This window comes from Panulirus ornatus, chromosome 16 (assembly GCF_036320965.1).
Source record: "Panulirus ornatus isolate Po-2019 chromosome 16, ASM3632096v1, whole genome shotgun sequence".
Classification (NCBI taxonomy): domain Eukaryota; kingdom Metazoa; phylum Arthropoda; class Malacostraca; order Decapoda; family Palinuridae; genus Panulirus; species Panulirus ornatus.
Window position 1 is genome coordinate 9815003 of NC_092239.1, and position 16991 is coordinate 9831993.

Below are 16991 nucleotides of genomic sequence, written 5' to 3' on the forward strand. Positions count from 1 at the left end.
CAACAGCAGCAACATATCTTTAATTGGTAATATATTGCACTATAATTCCTACTTAAGTTACTGTTTTGTTTACATTATCCTTTGATCTTAGGGTGCCTTATGCTTTGTTTTTGGATTGTGAATTTCAATTTTAAAACTTTAGTTTAGGGGTGCTACAACAATATTTTGTGGATAAGATAGAAATTCATATCAAATGTTTCTCTGTATTTAGTTCAAGTGAATTAGACTCCAGAATATATTTAAAGGATTATGTTTACCTTAAGAATTATTGATAGATAAAGTTTTATGTTTATGATTTGTGTTCTGTTCTGATGAAATTGTTGCCAGTTTAATGAGATTTGTCAGAAATTCTTTTTTCTATGTTAAAACCAATCTCTTGATACTTGATAAATCATTACTGGTAATGTTGTGATTGCGAGGAAAAATGTAGGGCTAGATTGTAAATAAGTTATGTAAAATGCAATGAATATAAAAACATGAAGATATTCTTCCTATTTTAAAGCTTCAGATGCCAAAGGGGTTATGTTATTAGTGAATTTCATTGTCATCGAAACATTTACTCCACTTTGCACCATGATTCATTAGGTTTGAAAGATAGGCAGTGAGTTCAAATGTCTATAGAGATATAGGAATCTGACCCAGTTTGGGACAAATCTCATAGGTATTAGTATGATCCCTAAATCTATGTTAGACATCTGACCTCAACAAGCATATTTGCAGAAATCAGATTCGTTTGGATTCACATCACAGCGCATGATGGCATCCAGTGGAATGCATAGATAGTTAAGGAAGTTAGGCATTTCTAGACCCTACGGGCAAGTTTTCTTGTATTACAACTTTTTTCTTTTTCTATGTCGAAATATGAAGTGAATAAGCACTATAGAATCCGAACAAGCACCAGATAAATTTTTGGTGTCAGCCTCCAAGGATTGTCACTTTTCTGATGTTCATACATGGCATAAGGACATAAAAACATGATGTCTGAATGCTCCAGATGTCCCTCATGTTTGTTTGCTATTAGTTGGAATTAGACAAATTTGTTACAAATACATTACCTACACTAATAGCTGTTTAGTTTTCAATGTTTTAACTCACAGTTTTCCTTTGCTTTGAAGTCCTGCCCACATATGAGAATTTTAAATTGATGGAGTTAGAGAAGCTACATCTAAGATTTTGCACTCTGTATGAACTCTGCACTCTATAAGGAGTCCATTAGTTCTAATTTTTTTTCTTTTTTAATTCTGTCATCTAGAAAACATTTGTCCATATTTTTAGATTTTACCCTTTGATATATGATGTGGCTATGATGATCATGAAAAATGCAGGGGAGTATTAAGCATCAGAAACACCACGGGATGCATGTTGAAGAAGTTCAGGAATAATCTGGACAAGTAATTACAAAATGCACTTGACCAGCATGGCTGTAGGGGCTATGATAACCAATGCATGATTGACCAATGACCCAACCTAGCAGCCTGGGCCCAGTCTGTGACCAATGACCCAACCAAGCCGCTTGGGCCCAGCCAGGGCTGATGGGGTAGAAGACCCTGTAGACTTCATTAGGTGAACTCCAGATAAGTGAAACTCTACTAGAAATCAGTAGAATTAATGGAAACCTCACCCACCTTCACTTTAGCTTAAGGTTCACTGTAATTTTTTATATTATTGTCAAAATATTTCATAAACATTGCCATCATCTTCCCACTGTATTGGTTGCGTGGGGGAAAGGCAGAACCCATTCATCAAACAGCAAAATTCTTAACAACTGAATGCAAGGAATGCTGTACCATAACATTTTTTTTTTTTTTTTTTAAGTAATACTGAAACTGAGATGAAATCAGGTTGCTCAGGGAAATTGGGCAATTGTTTTTCGGGTTGATTTCTAGAAATGTTTCCCATTGATTTTACCCCATATCTTCCCACATCATCAGACACCCCCTGCACTATGTAATTTATGAATAGGAAGACAAGTAACTAACAAGACTGATATATTACTGATGTTACACAAACTAACCATTTCCAAAATTTCCTTTTAGATGAAGACCAGGAGGAAACGACAAAATGTGCAGGATGCATGAATATCATTGAAGATGATGAATTCTTTTCAGCAGTGGGACAGGACTGGCATACAGATTGCTTTAGGTGAGTTTTTTCTTTAACCATGCTTTGAATAGAATGGACAGATCTGAATAAGTTATACAGTATAGGAAAATGAGGATGATTGAAAGTTCAGGAAGTCTGCTTTTGATGGAGAAAGTCAGCCATCTTTTTGGCATATGTCTTGACCAATGAAATTCTGTATGTTAAGTCTGATTGATACTTTTCTTGTTCTCTTGGACTCTAGATAAACTAAAGTCAGTAAACATTTGAGATTCTTTTTTTGAGTAGGCTTTGTGATGAATGTCAAAAGATTTATCATAAAAGTTTTGGCTGTCACATTTTAGGGAAACTGGTGTATTTTTTGAGATCTTGCAAGCACTGTGTCGTTTCTTTTTCTTATAACAAATGTTTTTCGGGCTGTAACAAGGTAGGGTCTGGGCAAATAAACATAGACTTCATTTGCACACATCCAATCTACAGCTGTTAATTGTAGGGCTTATTTAAGGAAGGTTAGGGGATGACAAGAGCAGTCACATCTTTCCTTGAACTATACTGCATATAATAAACTTAATCAATAATACTGGTGATTTGTATATGTTTTACAATTGTTACAGAAGTTCCAGTTACTCAAAAGGAAAAATGAATGTGTATGTATGTATGCTGATACTCATAAGGAAAATGAAACATGAAAATTTGAGCACTTTTGTTATATTTCACTTTTTCAGAAACACAGAGATAACATATATAGATTTAAAGATATTTATTATTTTTATTTTGCTTTGTCGCTGTCTCCCGCGTTTGCGAGTTAGCGCAAGGAAACAGACGAAAGAAATGGCCCAACCCACCCCCATACACATGTATATACATACACATCCACACACACAAATATACATACCTATGCATCTCAATGTGCACATATATATACACACACAGACATATACATATATACACATGTACATAATTCATACTGTGTGCCTTTATTTATTCCCATCGCCACCTCGCCACACATGGAATAACATCCCCCTCCCCCCTCATGTGTGCGAGGTAGCGCTAGGAAAAGACAACAAAGGCCCCATTCGTTCACACTCAGTCTCTAGCTGTCATGTTCTCTTGGACTCTAGATAAACTAAAGTCAGTAAACATCTGAGATTGTTTTTTTGACTAGGCTTTGTGATGAATGTCAAAAGATTTATCATAAAAGTTTTGGCTGTCACATTTTAGGGAAACTGGTGTATTTTTTGAGATCTTGCAAGCACTGTGTGTCGTTTCTTTTTCTTATAACAAATGTTTTTCGAGCTGTAACAAGGCAGGGTCTGGGCAAATAAACGTAGACTTCATTTGCACACATCCAATCTACAGCTGTTAATTGTAGGGCTTATTTAAGGAAGGTTAGGGGATGACAAGAGCAGTCACATCTTTCCTTGAACTATACTGCATACAATAAACTTAATCAATAATACTGGTGATTTGTATATGTTTTACAATTGTTACAGAAGTTCCAGTTACTCAAAAGGAAAAATGAATGTATATGTATGTATGCTGATACTCACAAGGAAAATGAAACATGAAAATTTGAGCACTTTTGTTATATTTCACTCTTTCAGAAACACAGAGATAACATATATAGATTTAAAGATATTTATTATTTTTATTTTGCTTTGTCGCTGTCTCCCGCATTTGCGAGTTAGCGCAAGGAAACAGACGAAAGAAATGGCCCAACCCACCCCCATACACATGTATATACATACACATCCACACACACAAATATACATACCTATACATCTCAATGTACACATATATATATACACACACAGACATATACATATATACACATGTACATAATTCACACTGTCTGCCTTTGTTTATCCCCTGGGGATAGGGGAGAAAGAATACTTCCCACGTATTCCCTGCATGTTGTAGAAGGCGACTAAAAGGGAAGGGAGTGGGGGCTGGAAATCCTCCCCTCTCATTTTTTTTTTTAAATTTTCCAAAAGAAGGAACAGAGTAGGGGGCCAGGTGAGGATATTCCCTCAAAGGCCCAGTCCTCTGTTCTTAATGCTACCTCGCTATCGCGGGAAATGGCGAATAGTATGAGAGAAATTTTTTTTTTTTTTTTGCTTTGTCGCTGTCTCCCGCGTTTGCGAGGTAGCGCAAGGAAACAGACGAAAGAAATGGCCCAACCCACCCCCATACACATGTATATACATACGTCCACACATGCAAATATACATACCTACACAGCTTTCCATGGTTTACCCCAGACGCTTCACATGCCCTGATTCAATCCACTGACAGCACGTCAACTGCGGTATACCACATCGATCCAATTCACTCTATTCCTTGCCCTCCTTTCACCCTCCTGCATGTTCAGGCCCCGATCACACAAAATCTTTTTCACTCCATCTTTCCACCTCCAATTTGGTCTCCCACTTCTCCTCGTTCCCTCCACCTCCGACACATATATCCTCTTGGTCAATCTTTCCTCACTCATTCTCTCCATGTGCCCAAACCATTTCAAAACACCCTCTTCTGCTCTCTCAACCACGCTCTCTTTATTTCCACACATCTCTCTTACCCTTACGTTACTTACTCGATCAAACCACCTCACACCAAACATTGTCCTCCAACATCTCATTTCCAGCACATCCACCCTCCTGCGCACAACTCTATCCATAGCCCACGCCTCGCAACCATACAACATTGTTGGAACCACTATTCCTTCAAACATACCCATTTTTGCTTTCCGAGATGATGTTCTCGACTTCCACACATTCTTCAAGGCTCCCAGAATTTTCGCCCCCTCCCCCACCCTATGATCCACTTCCACTTCCATGGTTCCATCCGCTGCCAGATCCACTCCCAGATATCTAAAACACTTTACTTCCTCCAGTTTTTCTCCATTCAAACTTACCTCCCAATTGACTTGACCCTCAACCATACTGTACCTAATAACCTTGCTCTTATTCACATTTACTCTTAACTTTCTTCTTTTACACACTTTACCAAACTCAGTCACCAGCTTCTGCAGTTTCTCACATGAATCAGCCACCAGCGCTGTATCATCAGCGAACAACAACTGACTCACTTCCCAAGCTCTCTCATCCCCAACAGACTTCATACTTGCCCCTCTTTCCAAAACTCTTGCATTCACCGCCCTAACAACCCCATCCATAAACAAATTAAACAACCATGGAGACACACATGCCTTACATCCTCGATAAAGACGTTTCACTGCTTCTAACAACTTGCCTCCCACGCCATATATTCTTAATACCTTCCACAGAGCATCTCTATCAACTCTATCATATGCCTTCTCCAGATCCATAAATGCTACATACAAATCCATTTGCTTTTCTAAGTATTTCTCACATACATTCTTCAAAGCAAACACCTGATCCACACATCCACATATACCACTTCTGAAACCACACTGCTCTTCCCCAATCTGATGCTCTGTACATGCCTTCACCCTCTCAATCAATACCCTCCCATATAATTTACCAGGAATACTCAACAAACTTATACCTCTGTAATTTGAGCACTCACTCTTATCCCCTTTGCCTTTGTACAATGGCACTATGCACGCATTCCGCCAATCCTCAGGCACCTCACCATGAGTTATACATACATTAAATAACCTTACCAACCAGTCAATAATACAGTCACCCCCTTTTTTAATAAATTCCACTGCAATACCATCCAAACCTGCTGCCTTGCCGGCTTTCATCTTCCGCAAAGCTTTTACTACCTCTTCTCTGTTTACCAAATCATTTTCCCTAACCCTCTCAGTTTGCACACCACCTCGACCAAAACACCCTATATCTGCCACTCTATCATCAAACACATTCAACAAACCTTCAAAATACTCGCTGCATCTCCTTCTCACATCACCACTACTTGTTATCACCTCCCCATTTGCGCCCTTCACTGAAGTTCCCATTTGCTCCCTTGTCTTATGCACTTTATTTACCTCCTTCCAGAACATCTTTTTATTCTCCCTAAAATTTATATTTATTTTATTTATTATACTTTGTTGCTGTCTCCCTGGGGTCACGGGAGAAAGAATACTTCCCACGTATTCCCTGTGTGTTGTAGAATGCGACTAAATATGGAAGGAGCGGGGGGGCTGGAAGTCCTCCCCTCTCATTTTTTAAATTTGTAAAAGAGGAACAGAGAATGGGGCCAGGTGAGGATATTCCCTCTAAGGCTCAGTCTTCTGTTGTTAATGCTTCCTCGCTAAGGGGGGATAAGGCAAATATGTATGAAAAAAAAATATATATATATGTATGTATATGTGCAGGTGTGGGCATTTAAGTATATACATGTATTTGTGGGTGGGTTGGGCCATTCCTCGTATGTTTTCTTGTGCTAGCTCAGCGACTTAGTGTAATGAATATAGATATGTTTATTTCACTTATTATACTTGATTCATGTTTCCTGCATCAGCGAGGTGGTGCCAAGAAAGACGAAGAATGGCCCATCCACTCAGATACACATAAACACCCATACACATACATATACATAAACTTACATATACATGTCATCGTATACACATATACATATCATCGTATACACATATACATACATATACATGCACAGGCTTATACATATATGCACATGTACTTATTCATGCTTGTTTGCCTCTAATCCATTCCCGGTGCCACCCCACCCAACATGGGTCTAACATTTCTAATGGTGTGAACACCAGCATCCTACCTCAGTTTGCCACATGCAATATTAAGGGTAGATTGTTCTCCTACTCTTATACTCTTGGCTACCACTTCATTTCTGGGAGTTCACTTTAGGGGCTGTATTTCTTCCACCTTTGCATCAAGATGGTTTCTTTTACCTTGCCTGGAAGCGTGAAGTTACTAGTTGAATTGTTTGCTCAGAACGCATGATCAGGAGGCTGCTTGCTAGTGCTTGTGGCCTCCTTTACATCATCATCCTACCTGCAGTACCTATCCCAGATTTCCCAAGGAAGGCTTTTAGATTTATAAATAACCTCTTGTGACGAGAAGTATTAAGTCAGCCCTGCATTTCAGCTGTCAAACTGAAGGAAAGCCATCTAAAACTTCTAGGAAATGTTTCTCAAAGAAGCATTCAGTAACATCTGCAAAAGGACCTTCACATTCCTTCCCATAAGCCAGCTGCTGAAGCCCTGCTTATGAAGAAAGTAAAACGCTAATGAGTCACATTTGCAAAGAAATACCAGGACTGGGGTTAGCAACAGTTCCTTCAGGTGTCTGCAGTCAAGGCTGATTAGGGTTAGGAGGTCTGAGGGTACCAGCCAGTGTGACTCTTTTTACACTGAAAACTGTGAAATGCCCGGTTAGTGTGATGATTTGGGGTTGCTTTAGTGTTACATTGGGTAGGGGAGGGTTGTATGCCATATATAAAACACTACAATTGTCACTAAACTTGACCAACACCTAGAGAATCTTGATGTAGAGAATAGAAACAACTGATTTTTTTTGTCAGAAAAAAATGAAAAAAGAATCAGACTAAAGATTATTTTCTCAAAAAAAGCACTGACCCCAAGGAAGATTTGATTAAAGTTCTCAAAATACTAACTGATTTTGATAGCAAAATTGTAGGAAATTTTTTCCCAGTTGATAGAGATTCATCAGCCAAAAATGATGGTATGAAATTAAATGGAAGATGTTACAGTTATGTCTGCAAATATTTCATGCTGTAAAGTTGTTGAATATTGGACTAGATTACTTCTAGATGTCAGTGAGAATTCTATCAATACCAAAAGCCAAGGCCAGACAAATACTTCAGTGACATTTGTTATCAGGAAGGGTAAAGAATTCTGAATTTGTTGTTTGAGAATTCAACCATTTTTCCCAACAGATTTTAATCTCCTCCCTGGCTGTTGTGCCAGAGGAAATATAGAGTTAGGAGGAGCCTCCATCATTACTATTATTTTTCTACTACAAATAAGGTCATGACCTAGGACACTACTGCTGTCCTCTTGTAAGAGATAACCTCTTCATATACTTTCCCTTGCTTCTTTCACTTTTGATGTGTAGATCTTAGTCAGTCTTTTGTCACTCATCCTCTTCATATGTCTGAGCCATATCTGCATGCCCTGGTTAGCTTTCTCAATCAGAATTCTTGTATTACTACACTTCTTTCTTACATTGTCAGCCCTTACATGATCAGCCCACCTCACACTACATAAGTTCTCAGGTATTTGATTTCTGCAACATACACCCTCTTCCTTTCTTTTGTGTCTAAGGCTCAAGACCCATTCATGCAATACTTAGTACTACTGTACCTTCAGACATATCAATCTTTAGCCTAACAGACACTGCTTTCTCTTTCCATGTACTCCTTAATGCACTCAGGATGTTAAAACCTGTTCCCCACCCTATGATACAATTCAGCCAGGTATCATCTAAAGCACTCCACTTTTTACTGGTCCTCACCCTTCAAAAGTACTTGAACTGTCCACTATCCCTGCCTCACCTCATTATTCGGCTTATGTTTACTCTTAATTAATTGTATTGATGTGGTATATGGGGCACACCATGCTTCAGTGGGCTGAAACATGACATATGCATTAGAGTAGATGAGCCATGGAGTGATATGTGGGGTATGGCTGTGGTTTTTATGTATAATACACGACAGCTCGAGATTGAATGTGTGTGCTAGTGAGGTCTTTGTTTGTTTGTTTCAAGTATTATGTGTCACAGAAACATTGTACATTGTTTGCAAAGATATTTTGTGCAACCCTTAGGGACAATTAGAGTAATGGCAGGACCATCAGTGATGACACCCGTCAGTGTTGCATGTAGTTTTAGTTATCATTCCTTCCACCACGACACATTGGTGTTCAGTCATTGTATCTCTACTGTAATCTTTGTGTTACCTGTCCTGCCTTTTCATAACCATGTCATTGATTCATAGTAGTGTACAGTAGATTATGCTAGTGGTATCAAGTAGGTAATGGGCTATTTCACCTTTTCCTTGTGTTTAAGAACATCATAATGAATTTTATCAGTTTTAAGATAGTTTGCTTATTTGAATATTGAGGTTATTGAACTTTGCTTCTGTTATTGCAGGTGTAGTGCCTGTGATGTAACCCTCAGCAGTTGGTACTTTGAAAAGGATGGACTACTTTTTTGTAAAAATGATTATTGGAAGAAGTATGGAGAAGCATGCCAAGATTGTGGACAGGTGAGACAAATAGACTTTATTAGAAGTAAAGACTGTTTTCCACATTTCAGTAGAAATGAAATATGAATTTTTTTCTTAATATCTTATATACAGGAGTTGTGGGAGTATGTGATAGAATGTAAGAAAGTAAATTCTAGATTAATATGGGTAAAACTGAAAGTTGATGGAGAGAGATGGGTGATTATTGGTGCATATGCACCTGGGCATGAGAAGAAAGATCATGAGAGGCAAGTGTTTTGGGAGCAGCTGAATGAGTGTGTTAGTGGTTTTGATGCACAAGACCGGGTTATAGTGATGGGTGATTTGAATGCAAAGGTGAGTAATGTGGCAGTTGAGGGAATAATTAGTATACATGGGGTGTTCAGTGTTGTAAATGGAAATGGTGAAGAGCTTGTAGATTTATGTGCTGAAAAAGGACTGGTGATTGAGAATACCTGGTTTAAAAAGCGAGATATACATAAGTATACGTATGTAAGTAGGAGAGATGGCCAGAGAGCGTTATTGGATTACGTGTTAATTGATAGGCGCGCGAAAGAGAGACTTTTGGATGTTAATGTGCTGAGAGGTGCAACTGGAGGGCTGTCTGATCATTATCTTGTGGAGGAGAAGGTGAAGATTTGTATGGGTTTTCAGAAAAGAAGAGAGAATGTTGGGGTGAAGAGGGTAGTGAGAGTAAGTGAGCTTGGGAAGGTGACTTGTGTGAGGAAGTAACAGGAGAGACTGAGTACAAAATGGAAAAAGGTGAGAACAAAGGAGGTAAGGGGAGTGGGGGAGGAATGGGACGTATTTAGGGAAGCAGTGATGGCTTGTGCAGAAGATGCTTGTGGCATGAGAAGCGTGGGAGGTGGGTTGATTAGAAAGGGTAGTGAGTGGTGGGATGAAGAAGTAAGATTATTAGTGAAAGAGGAGAGAGAGGCATTTGGACGATTTTTGCAGGGAAAAAATGCAAATGAGTGGGAGATGTATAAAAGAAAGAGACAGGAGGTCAAGAGAAAGGTTCAAGAGGTGAAAAAGAGGGCAAATGAGAGTTGGGGTGAGAGGGTATCATTAAATTTTAGGGAGAATAAAAAGATGTTTTGGAAGGAGGTAAATAAAGTGCATAAGACAAGGGAGCAAATGGGAACTTCAGTGAAGGGGGCAAATGGGGAGGTGATAACAAGTAGTGGTGATGTGAGAAGGAGATGGAGTGAGTATTTTGAAGGTTTGTTGAATGCGTTTGATGATAGAGTGGCAGATATAGGGTGTTTTGGTTGAGGTGGTGTGCAAAGTGAGAGGGTTAGGGAAAATGATTTGGTAAAAAGAGAAGAGGTGCTAAAAGCTTTGCAGAAGATGAAAGCTGCCAAGGCAGCAGGTTTGGATGGTATTGCAGTGGAATTTATTAAAAAAGGGGGTGACTGTATTGTTGACTGGTTGGTAAGGTTATTTAATGTATGTATGATTCATGGTGAGGTGCCTGAGGATTGGCGGAATGCGTGCATAGTGCCATTGTACAAAGGCAAAGGGGATAAGAGTGAGTGCTCAAATTACAGAGGTATAAGTTTGTTGAGTATTCCTGGTAGATTATATGGGAGGGTATTGATTGAGAGGGTGAAGGCATGTACAGAGCATCAGATTGGGGAAGAGCAGTGTGGTTTCAGAAGTGGTAGAGGATGTGTGGATCAGGAGTTTGCTTTGAAGAATGTATGTGAGAAATACTTAGAAAAGCAAATGGATTTGTATGTAGCATTTATGGGTCTGGAGAAGGCATATGATAAGAGTTGATAGAGATGCTCTGTGGAAGGTACTAAGAATATATGTTGTGGGAGGCAAGTTGTTAGAAGCAGTGAAAAGTTTTTATCGAGAATGTAAGGCATGTGTACGTGTAGGAAGAGAGGAAAGTGATTGGTTCTCAGTGAATGTAGGTTTGCGGCAGGGGTGTGTGATGCCTCCATGGATGTTTAATTTGTTTATGGATGGGGTTGTTAGGGAGGTGAATACAAGAGTTTTGGAAAGAGGGGCAAGTATGAAGTCTGTTGGGGATGAGAGAGCTTGGGAAGTGAGTCAGTGTTGTTCGCTGATGATACAGCACTGGTGGCTGATTCATGTGAGAAGCTGCAGAAGCTGGTGACTGAGGTTGGTAAAGTGTGTGAAAGAAGAAAGTTAAGAGTAAATGTGAATAAGAGCAAGGTTATTAGGTACAGTAGGGTTGAGGGTCAAGTCAATTGGGAGGTAAGTTTGAATGGAGAAAAACTGGAGGAAGTAAAGTGTTTTAGATCTTTGGGAGTGGATCTGGCAGTGGATGGAAGCTCTTGCATTCACCTCCCTAACAACCCCATCCATAAACAAATTAAACAACCATGGAGACATCACACACCCCTGCCGCAAACCTACATTCACTGAGAACCAATCACTTTCCTCTCTTCCTACACGTTAACATGCCTTACATCCTCGATAAAAACTTTTCACTGCTTCTAACAACTTGCCTCCCACACCATATATTCTTAATACCTTCCACAGAGCATCTCTATCAGCTCTATCATATGCCTTCTCCAGATCCATAAATGCTACATACAAATCCATTTGCTTTTCTAAGTATTTCTCACATACATTCTTCAAAGCAAACACCTGATCCACACATCCTCTACCACTTCTGAAACCACACTGCTCTTCCCCAATCTGATGCTCTGTACATGCCTTCACCCTCTCAATCAATACCCTCCCATATAATTTACCAGGAATACTCAACAAACTTATACCTCTGTAATTTGAGCACTCACTCTTATCTCCTTTGCCTTTGTACAATGGCAATATGCACGCATTCCGCCAATCCTATATATATATTATTTTTTTTTTTTATTATACTTTGTCGCTGTCTCCCGCGTTAGCAAGGTAGCGTTAAGAACAGAGGACTGGGCCTTAGAGGGAATATCCTCACCTGGCCCCCTTCTCTGTTCCTTCTTTTGGAAAATTAAAAAAAACGAGAGGGGAGGATTTCCAGCCCCCAGCTCCCTCCCCTTTTAGTCACCTTCTACGACACGCAGGGAATACGTGGGAAGTATTCTTTCTCCCCTATCCCCAGGGATAAGAATAAACATATGGACAAGAAATAATATGAGGCAATGTATTATAAGCTTATTTCATCTTGTACCAAAGTGATCAAAAATAGTTTATGATACATACTGCAAATCACAGTTCTGAACTTATCAAATGTTTCCGTGAAATAGCATAACAACAAATATGTAAAAACTAGGTTATCACATCATGAAGTCCAATCATGTAATGAACTGTGAAACTGACAAATGAGCATTTTTCATCTGTTGGTACCATCGTAACAATATATTTGAAGAGGCACAGAGCACCCATTTCACCTGAATGTGTGGAAGTTGATGTACGTGCAGTGTAGATGTATCTAATCTGATGGAAGGTTCAATATGCAGATATATCATAATGTTTTGTATAAGATTTTCCTTCCTCCCCATGTGAAAGGAAAATTTCCTTTTTCCCCAAGCCCCATTGTATCTGTTCATACAGCCAGGACTGTCCTGTAGTGGTTTGCTGGTGAGGAAAACCTAAATATACTGGACTGGCCAAGTAAGGAGGAAGACATGAACCTGATCAAAACCTTGTGAGCCAATATCGTGAATACAAGGGAGCCAGTCTGGTAAAAGACATCTGTTGAGTTACTCAACCACAAGAAAGCAGAATGCGAACTGTTATGGAACCAAGTCTCAAATCAACTGCAACCATGTCACTTCAATGCCTGATAGGCCACATAAAGTCATCAAAAAATGAAGGTGGCTGGACAGGGTACTGAATCAAGAGATAATGTATCAATCAATAATGTAAATGAAACTTCTTGTCCGAGATACACTACTTTTTATTCATATTACATTATCTCATGAATTATAGTCATTTCCAATACTGGACTCCAATCAGTCTGAGAAATCATCAAATATCTGCATGAGACGTATCACAAGCGTAATCCTCAGTATGAAATATTTCAAATGGTTTAATTATGCCTTTCACGCAATACTTGTACTGAATGTGAACTGAACTTAAAAAACTTCTAATTAGATCTTTCTGCAGATGTCAAAGATTAAACACTGCTCATTCATGTGGAAACAATGACTTTAATCATGTTGTGTGGTGGTGGTGGAGATACTGGGTAAGTATTCTCAAAGAAAGGTGGATATATATATATATATATATATATATATATATATATATATATATATATATATATATTTATTTTATTTTTATATTATACTTTGTCGCTGTCTCCCGCGTTTGCGAGGTAGTGCAAGGATACAGACGAAAGAAATGGCCCAACCCCCCCCCCCCATCCACATGTATATACATACGTCCACACACGCAAATATACATACCTACACAGCTTTCCATGGCTTACCCCAGACGCTTCACATGCCTTGATTCAATCCACTGACAGCACGTCAACCCCGGTATACCACATCGCTCCAATTCACTCTATTCCTTGCCCTCCTTTCACCCTCCTGCATGTTCAGGCCCCGATCACACAAAATCTTTTTCACTCCATCTTTCCACCTCCAATTTGGTCTCCCTCTTCTCCTTGTTCCCTCCACCTCCAACACATATATCCTCTTGGTCAATCTTTCCTCACTCATCCTCTCCATGTGCCCAAACCACTTCAAAACACCCTCTTTTGCTCTCTCAACCACGCTCTTTTTATTTCCACACATCTCTCTTACCCTTACGTTACTCACTCGATCAAACCACCTCACACCACACATTGTCCTCAAACATCTCATTTCCAGCACATCCATCCTCCTGCACACAACTCTATCCATAGCCCACGCCTCGCAACCATACAACATTGTTGGAACCACTATTCCTTCAAACATACCCATTTTTGCTTTCCGAGATAATGTTCTCGACTTCCACACATTCTTCAAGGCCCCCAGAATTTTCGCCCCCTCCCCCACCCTATGATCCACTTCCGCTTCCATGGTTCCATCCGCTGCCAGATCCACTCCCAGATATCTAAAACACTTCACTTCCTCCAGTTTTTCTCCATTCAAACTCACCTCCCAATTGACTTGACCCTCAACCCTACTGTACCTAATAACCTTGCTCTTATTCACATTTACTCTTAACTTTCTTCTTCCACACACTTTACCAAACTCAGTCACCAGCTTCTGCAGTTTCTCACATGAATCAGCCACCAGCGCTGTATCGTCAGCGAACAACAACTGACTCACTTCCCAAGCTCTCTCATCCCCAACAGACTTCATACTTGCCCCTCTTTCCAAAACTCTTGCATTTACCTCCCTAAGAACCCCATCCATAAACAAATTAAACAACCATGGAGACATCACACACCCCTGCCACAAACCTACATTCACTGAGAACCAATCACTTTCCTCTCTTCCTACACGTACACATGCCTTACATCCTCGATAAAAACTTTTCACTGCTTCTAACAACTTTCCTCCCACACCATATATTCTTAATACCTTCCACAGAGCATCTCTATCAACTCTATCATATGCCTTCTCCAGATCCATAAATACTACATACAAATCCATTTATATATATATATATATATATATATATATATATATATATATATATATATATATATATATATATATATATATATATTTATGGATGGAGTGGTAAGAGAGATGAAAGCAAAACTTGGTAAAAGGGGTGCAGAGATGGACTATGGCGGTGAGATATGGTGGCTAGTGGCAGGCCTGTTTGCAGATGATGCTGTGTTGTTTGCAAAGAGTGAAGAGGAGTTGCAGAAATTTGTAAATGGGTTTTATGGTGTGGGTGTATGCAGAGGATATTGAAGGTAAATGCAGGTAAAAGTAAAGTAATGGTGTTTGAAAGGAAATGGAGTGAAAAAATTGATTTTGTAAAACCATATAGAGTGAAAGAAGAAAGGGTACTAGATTGTGCTGTGGATATGGGTGAAAGAAGACTAGAAGTGTGGGAATATAAGTATCTGGAAACTCTCTTGGGTAAGTTTGGGGATATGGTAGGAGAGATAAGGGAAAGAGCAGTATAGGGTAGAAGAGTCATTGGGTCCCTTAATAGAATAATGAAGGGTAGAGGTGTAAGTATGGAAGTGAAGAGAGGACTAAGACAGCATTGTCCTCCCATCCCTGACCTGTGCACTCAAAACATGGATGTGGAAGGCACAGAGGTCAAGAATCCAGGCTGTGGGAATGAGTGATTTCAGAAGAGCATGTGGTGTGATGAGATGGAATGAAGAAAGAAATGAAAGGGTGTATAAGAGATGTGGTATGGCAAGGAGTGCAAAAGGAGTGAATTGTGGAGTGGTAGAATAGGTGAAACAATACTTTAAGGTGGTTTGGGCTTGTGGAACAAATGTATGACTGGGAGTTTATAAGGAGAATTATGATAGCACATTTAAAGGGGTTGGTGTAAGTGGAGGACCACCTGTGACATGGGCAAATAGGGTGGAGGAATACTGGATGGAGAGAAACAGAGGAAGAATGCTTGGAGTGGTGTATGTGAAGGAGGTATGTAAGGTTAGGGACAAGTGCAGACTCTTTAGCCATGGCCACCCCTTCATGGGAGTTCCTGGAGGGACTGGGCATCAGAAATATAGATAGATAGATACATGTACTTATCTACTCTTATTCGCCAGCACTTCTGTTCATCTTGATTCACCTAACACCACACATTCATTGCCTGTTTGTGTGCATGTCTGCATTATTGGATCAAAATATTACAGCTGATCTGTTTTTGTCACACAATAGTGCTAAGGCTTTGAGGCTGAAAACTTAAAACATTTTCAGTTACATGAAAGCTCATGCAGCCTTGGAGCCTCTGAAAACAATGTACTAGAGTTGACATCTGATATTGGCCTGTTAGAGTGAGGCAATGAAGGCTAAGAAGCAGCACTGGAGCTCACCAGTTATGGAGACTCTTATGCCATGGCCACCCCCTTGAGGGAGTTCCTGAAGGTCAGATTAGGTAAACAGTGAGCTGTAGGAATGGATAGGTTGCATATTATGTTTAGAATTAGGAGGTTAGAGTAATGAATGTTGTAAGAAGGATACATGGTTTGCAGATATTTTATAAAGGCACATGACTTCCGTCTTAAAGGATAGTATTGTCATGTAAAACATATATCAGGTAATTGTTAGGTCAAGGAGATTCATACACCATGTTCTCATTTGTTACATTTGTATGTTGTTACTGTTATATGTTCAGTTTAAGACATATCTTGTCAATAACTCATATTGTTTTACTATCACATACTTTTCCTCAGATAATCACGGGTCCAGTAATGGTTGCAGGGGATCATAAGTTCCATCCAGAGTGTTTTGTATGTACTTCATGTGCAGCATTTATTGGTGATGGAGAGTCATATGCTCTTGTTGAGAGATCCAAATTATACTGGTAAGCAAAACTTTCCTCTTGTAAGGTTTTCAGATATCACCTAAAGAGTTGAGAATATTGTACATAAGTAAGATGAGGTGAGGTTACAAATGATTTTAAGAGCATATTGTGAAGGAAGGAAAATAAGTTAAAGTCTCATATATTGTATCTGTAATATTTACTGGAAGTTTTGTGTATAAGATGACCAGTTAGAGTACATTTTTCAAAGAAATCCTTCAGCATCAGATAGCAAAAAGTTTTTTTTTGATGAATGTAAGGGAAAGTTAATTCTGGTAGTAATGAGAAATTTGTGAACTTGGAAGGGGAATGCA

At 39.3% G+C, this 16991-nt stretch overlaps 1 protein-coding gene across 2 annotated transcripts in view; it reads left to right on the forward strand.

Moving 5' to 3' along the window:
• LIMK1 (LIM domain kinase 1) overlaps positions 1-16991 on the forward strand; it is an 85977-nt gene that overhangs the window by 640 nt on the left and 68346 nt on the right. For both annotated transcript variants that reach the window (XM_071671247.1, XM_071671248.1), the window contains exons 2-4: positions 2037-2142; positions 9171-9285; positions 16550-16680. In XM_071671247.1, the coding sequence (XP_071527348.1) occupies positions 2037-2142; positions 9171-9285; positions 16550-16680 (352 nt within the window). The remainder of the gene's footprint in view (positions 1-2036; positions 2143-9170; positions 9286-16549; positions 16681-16991) is intronic.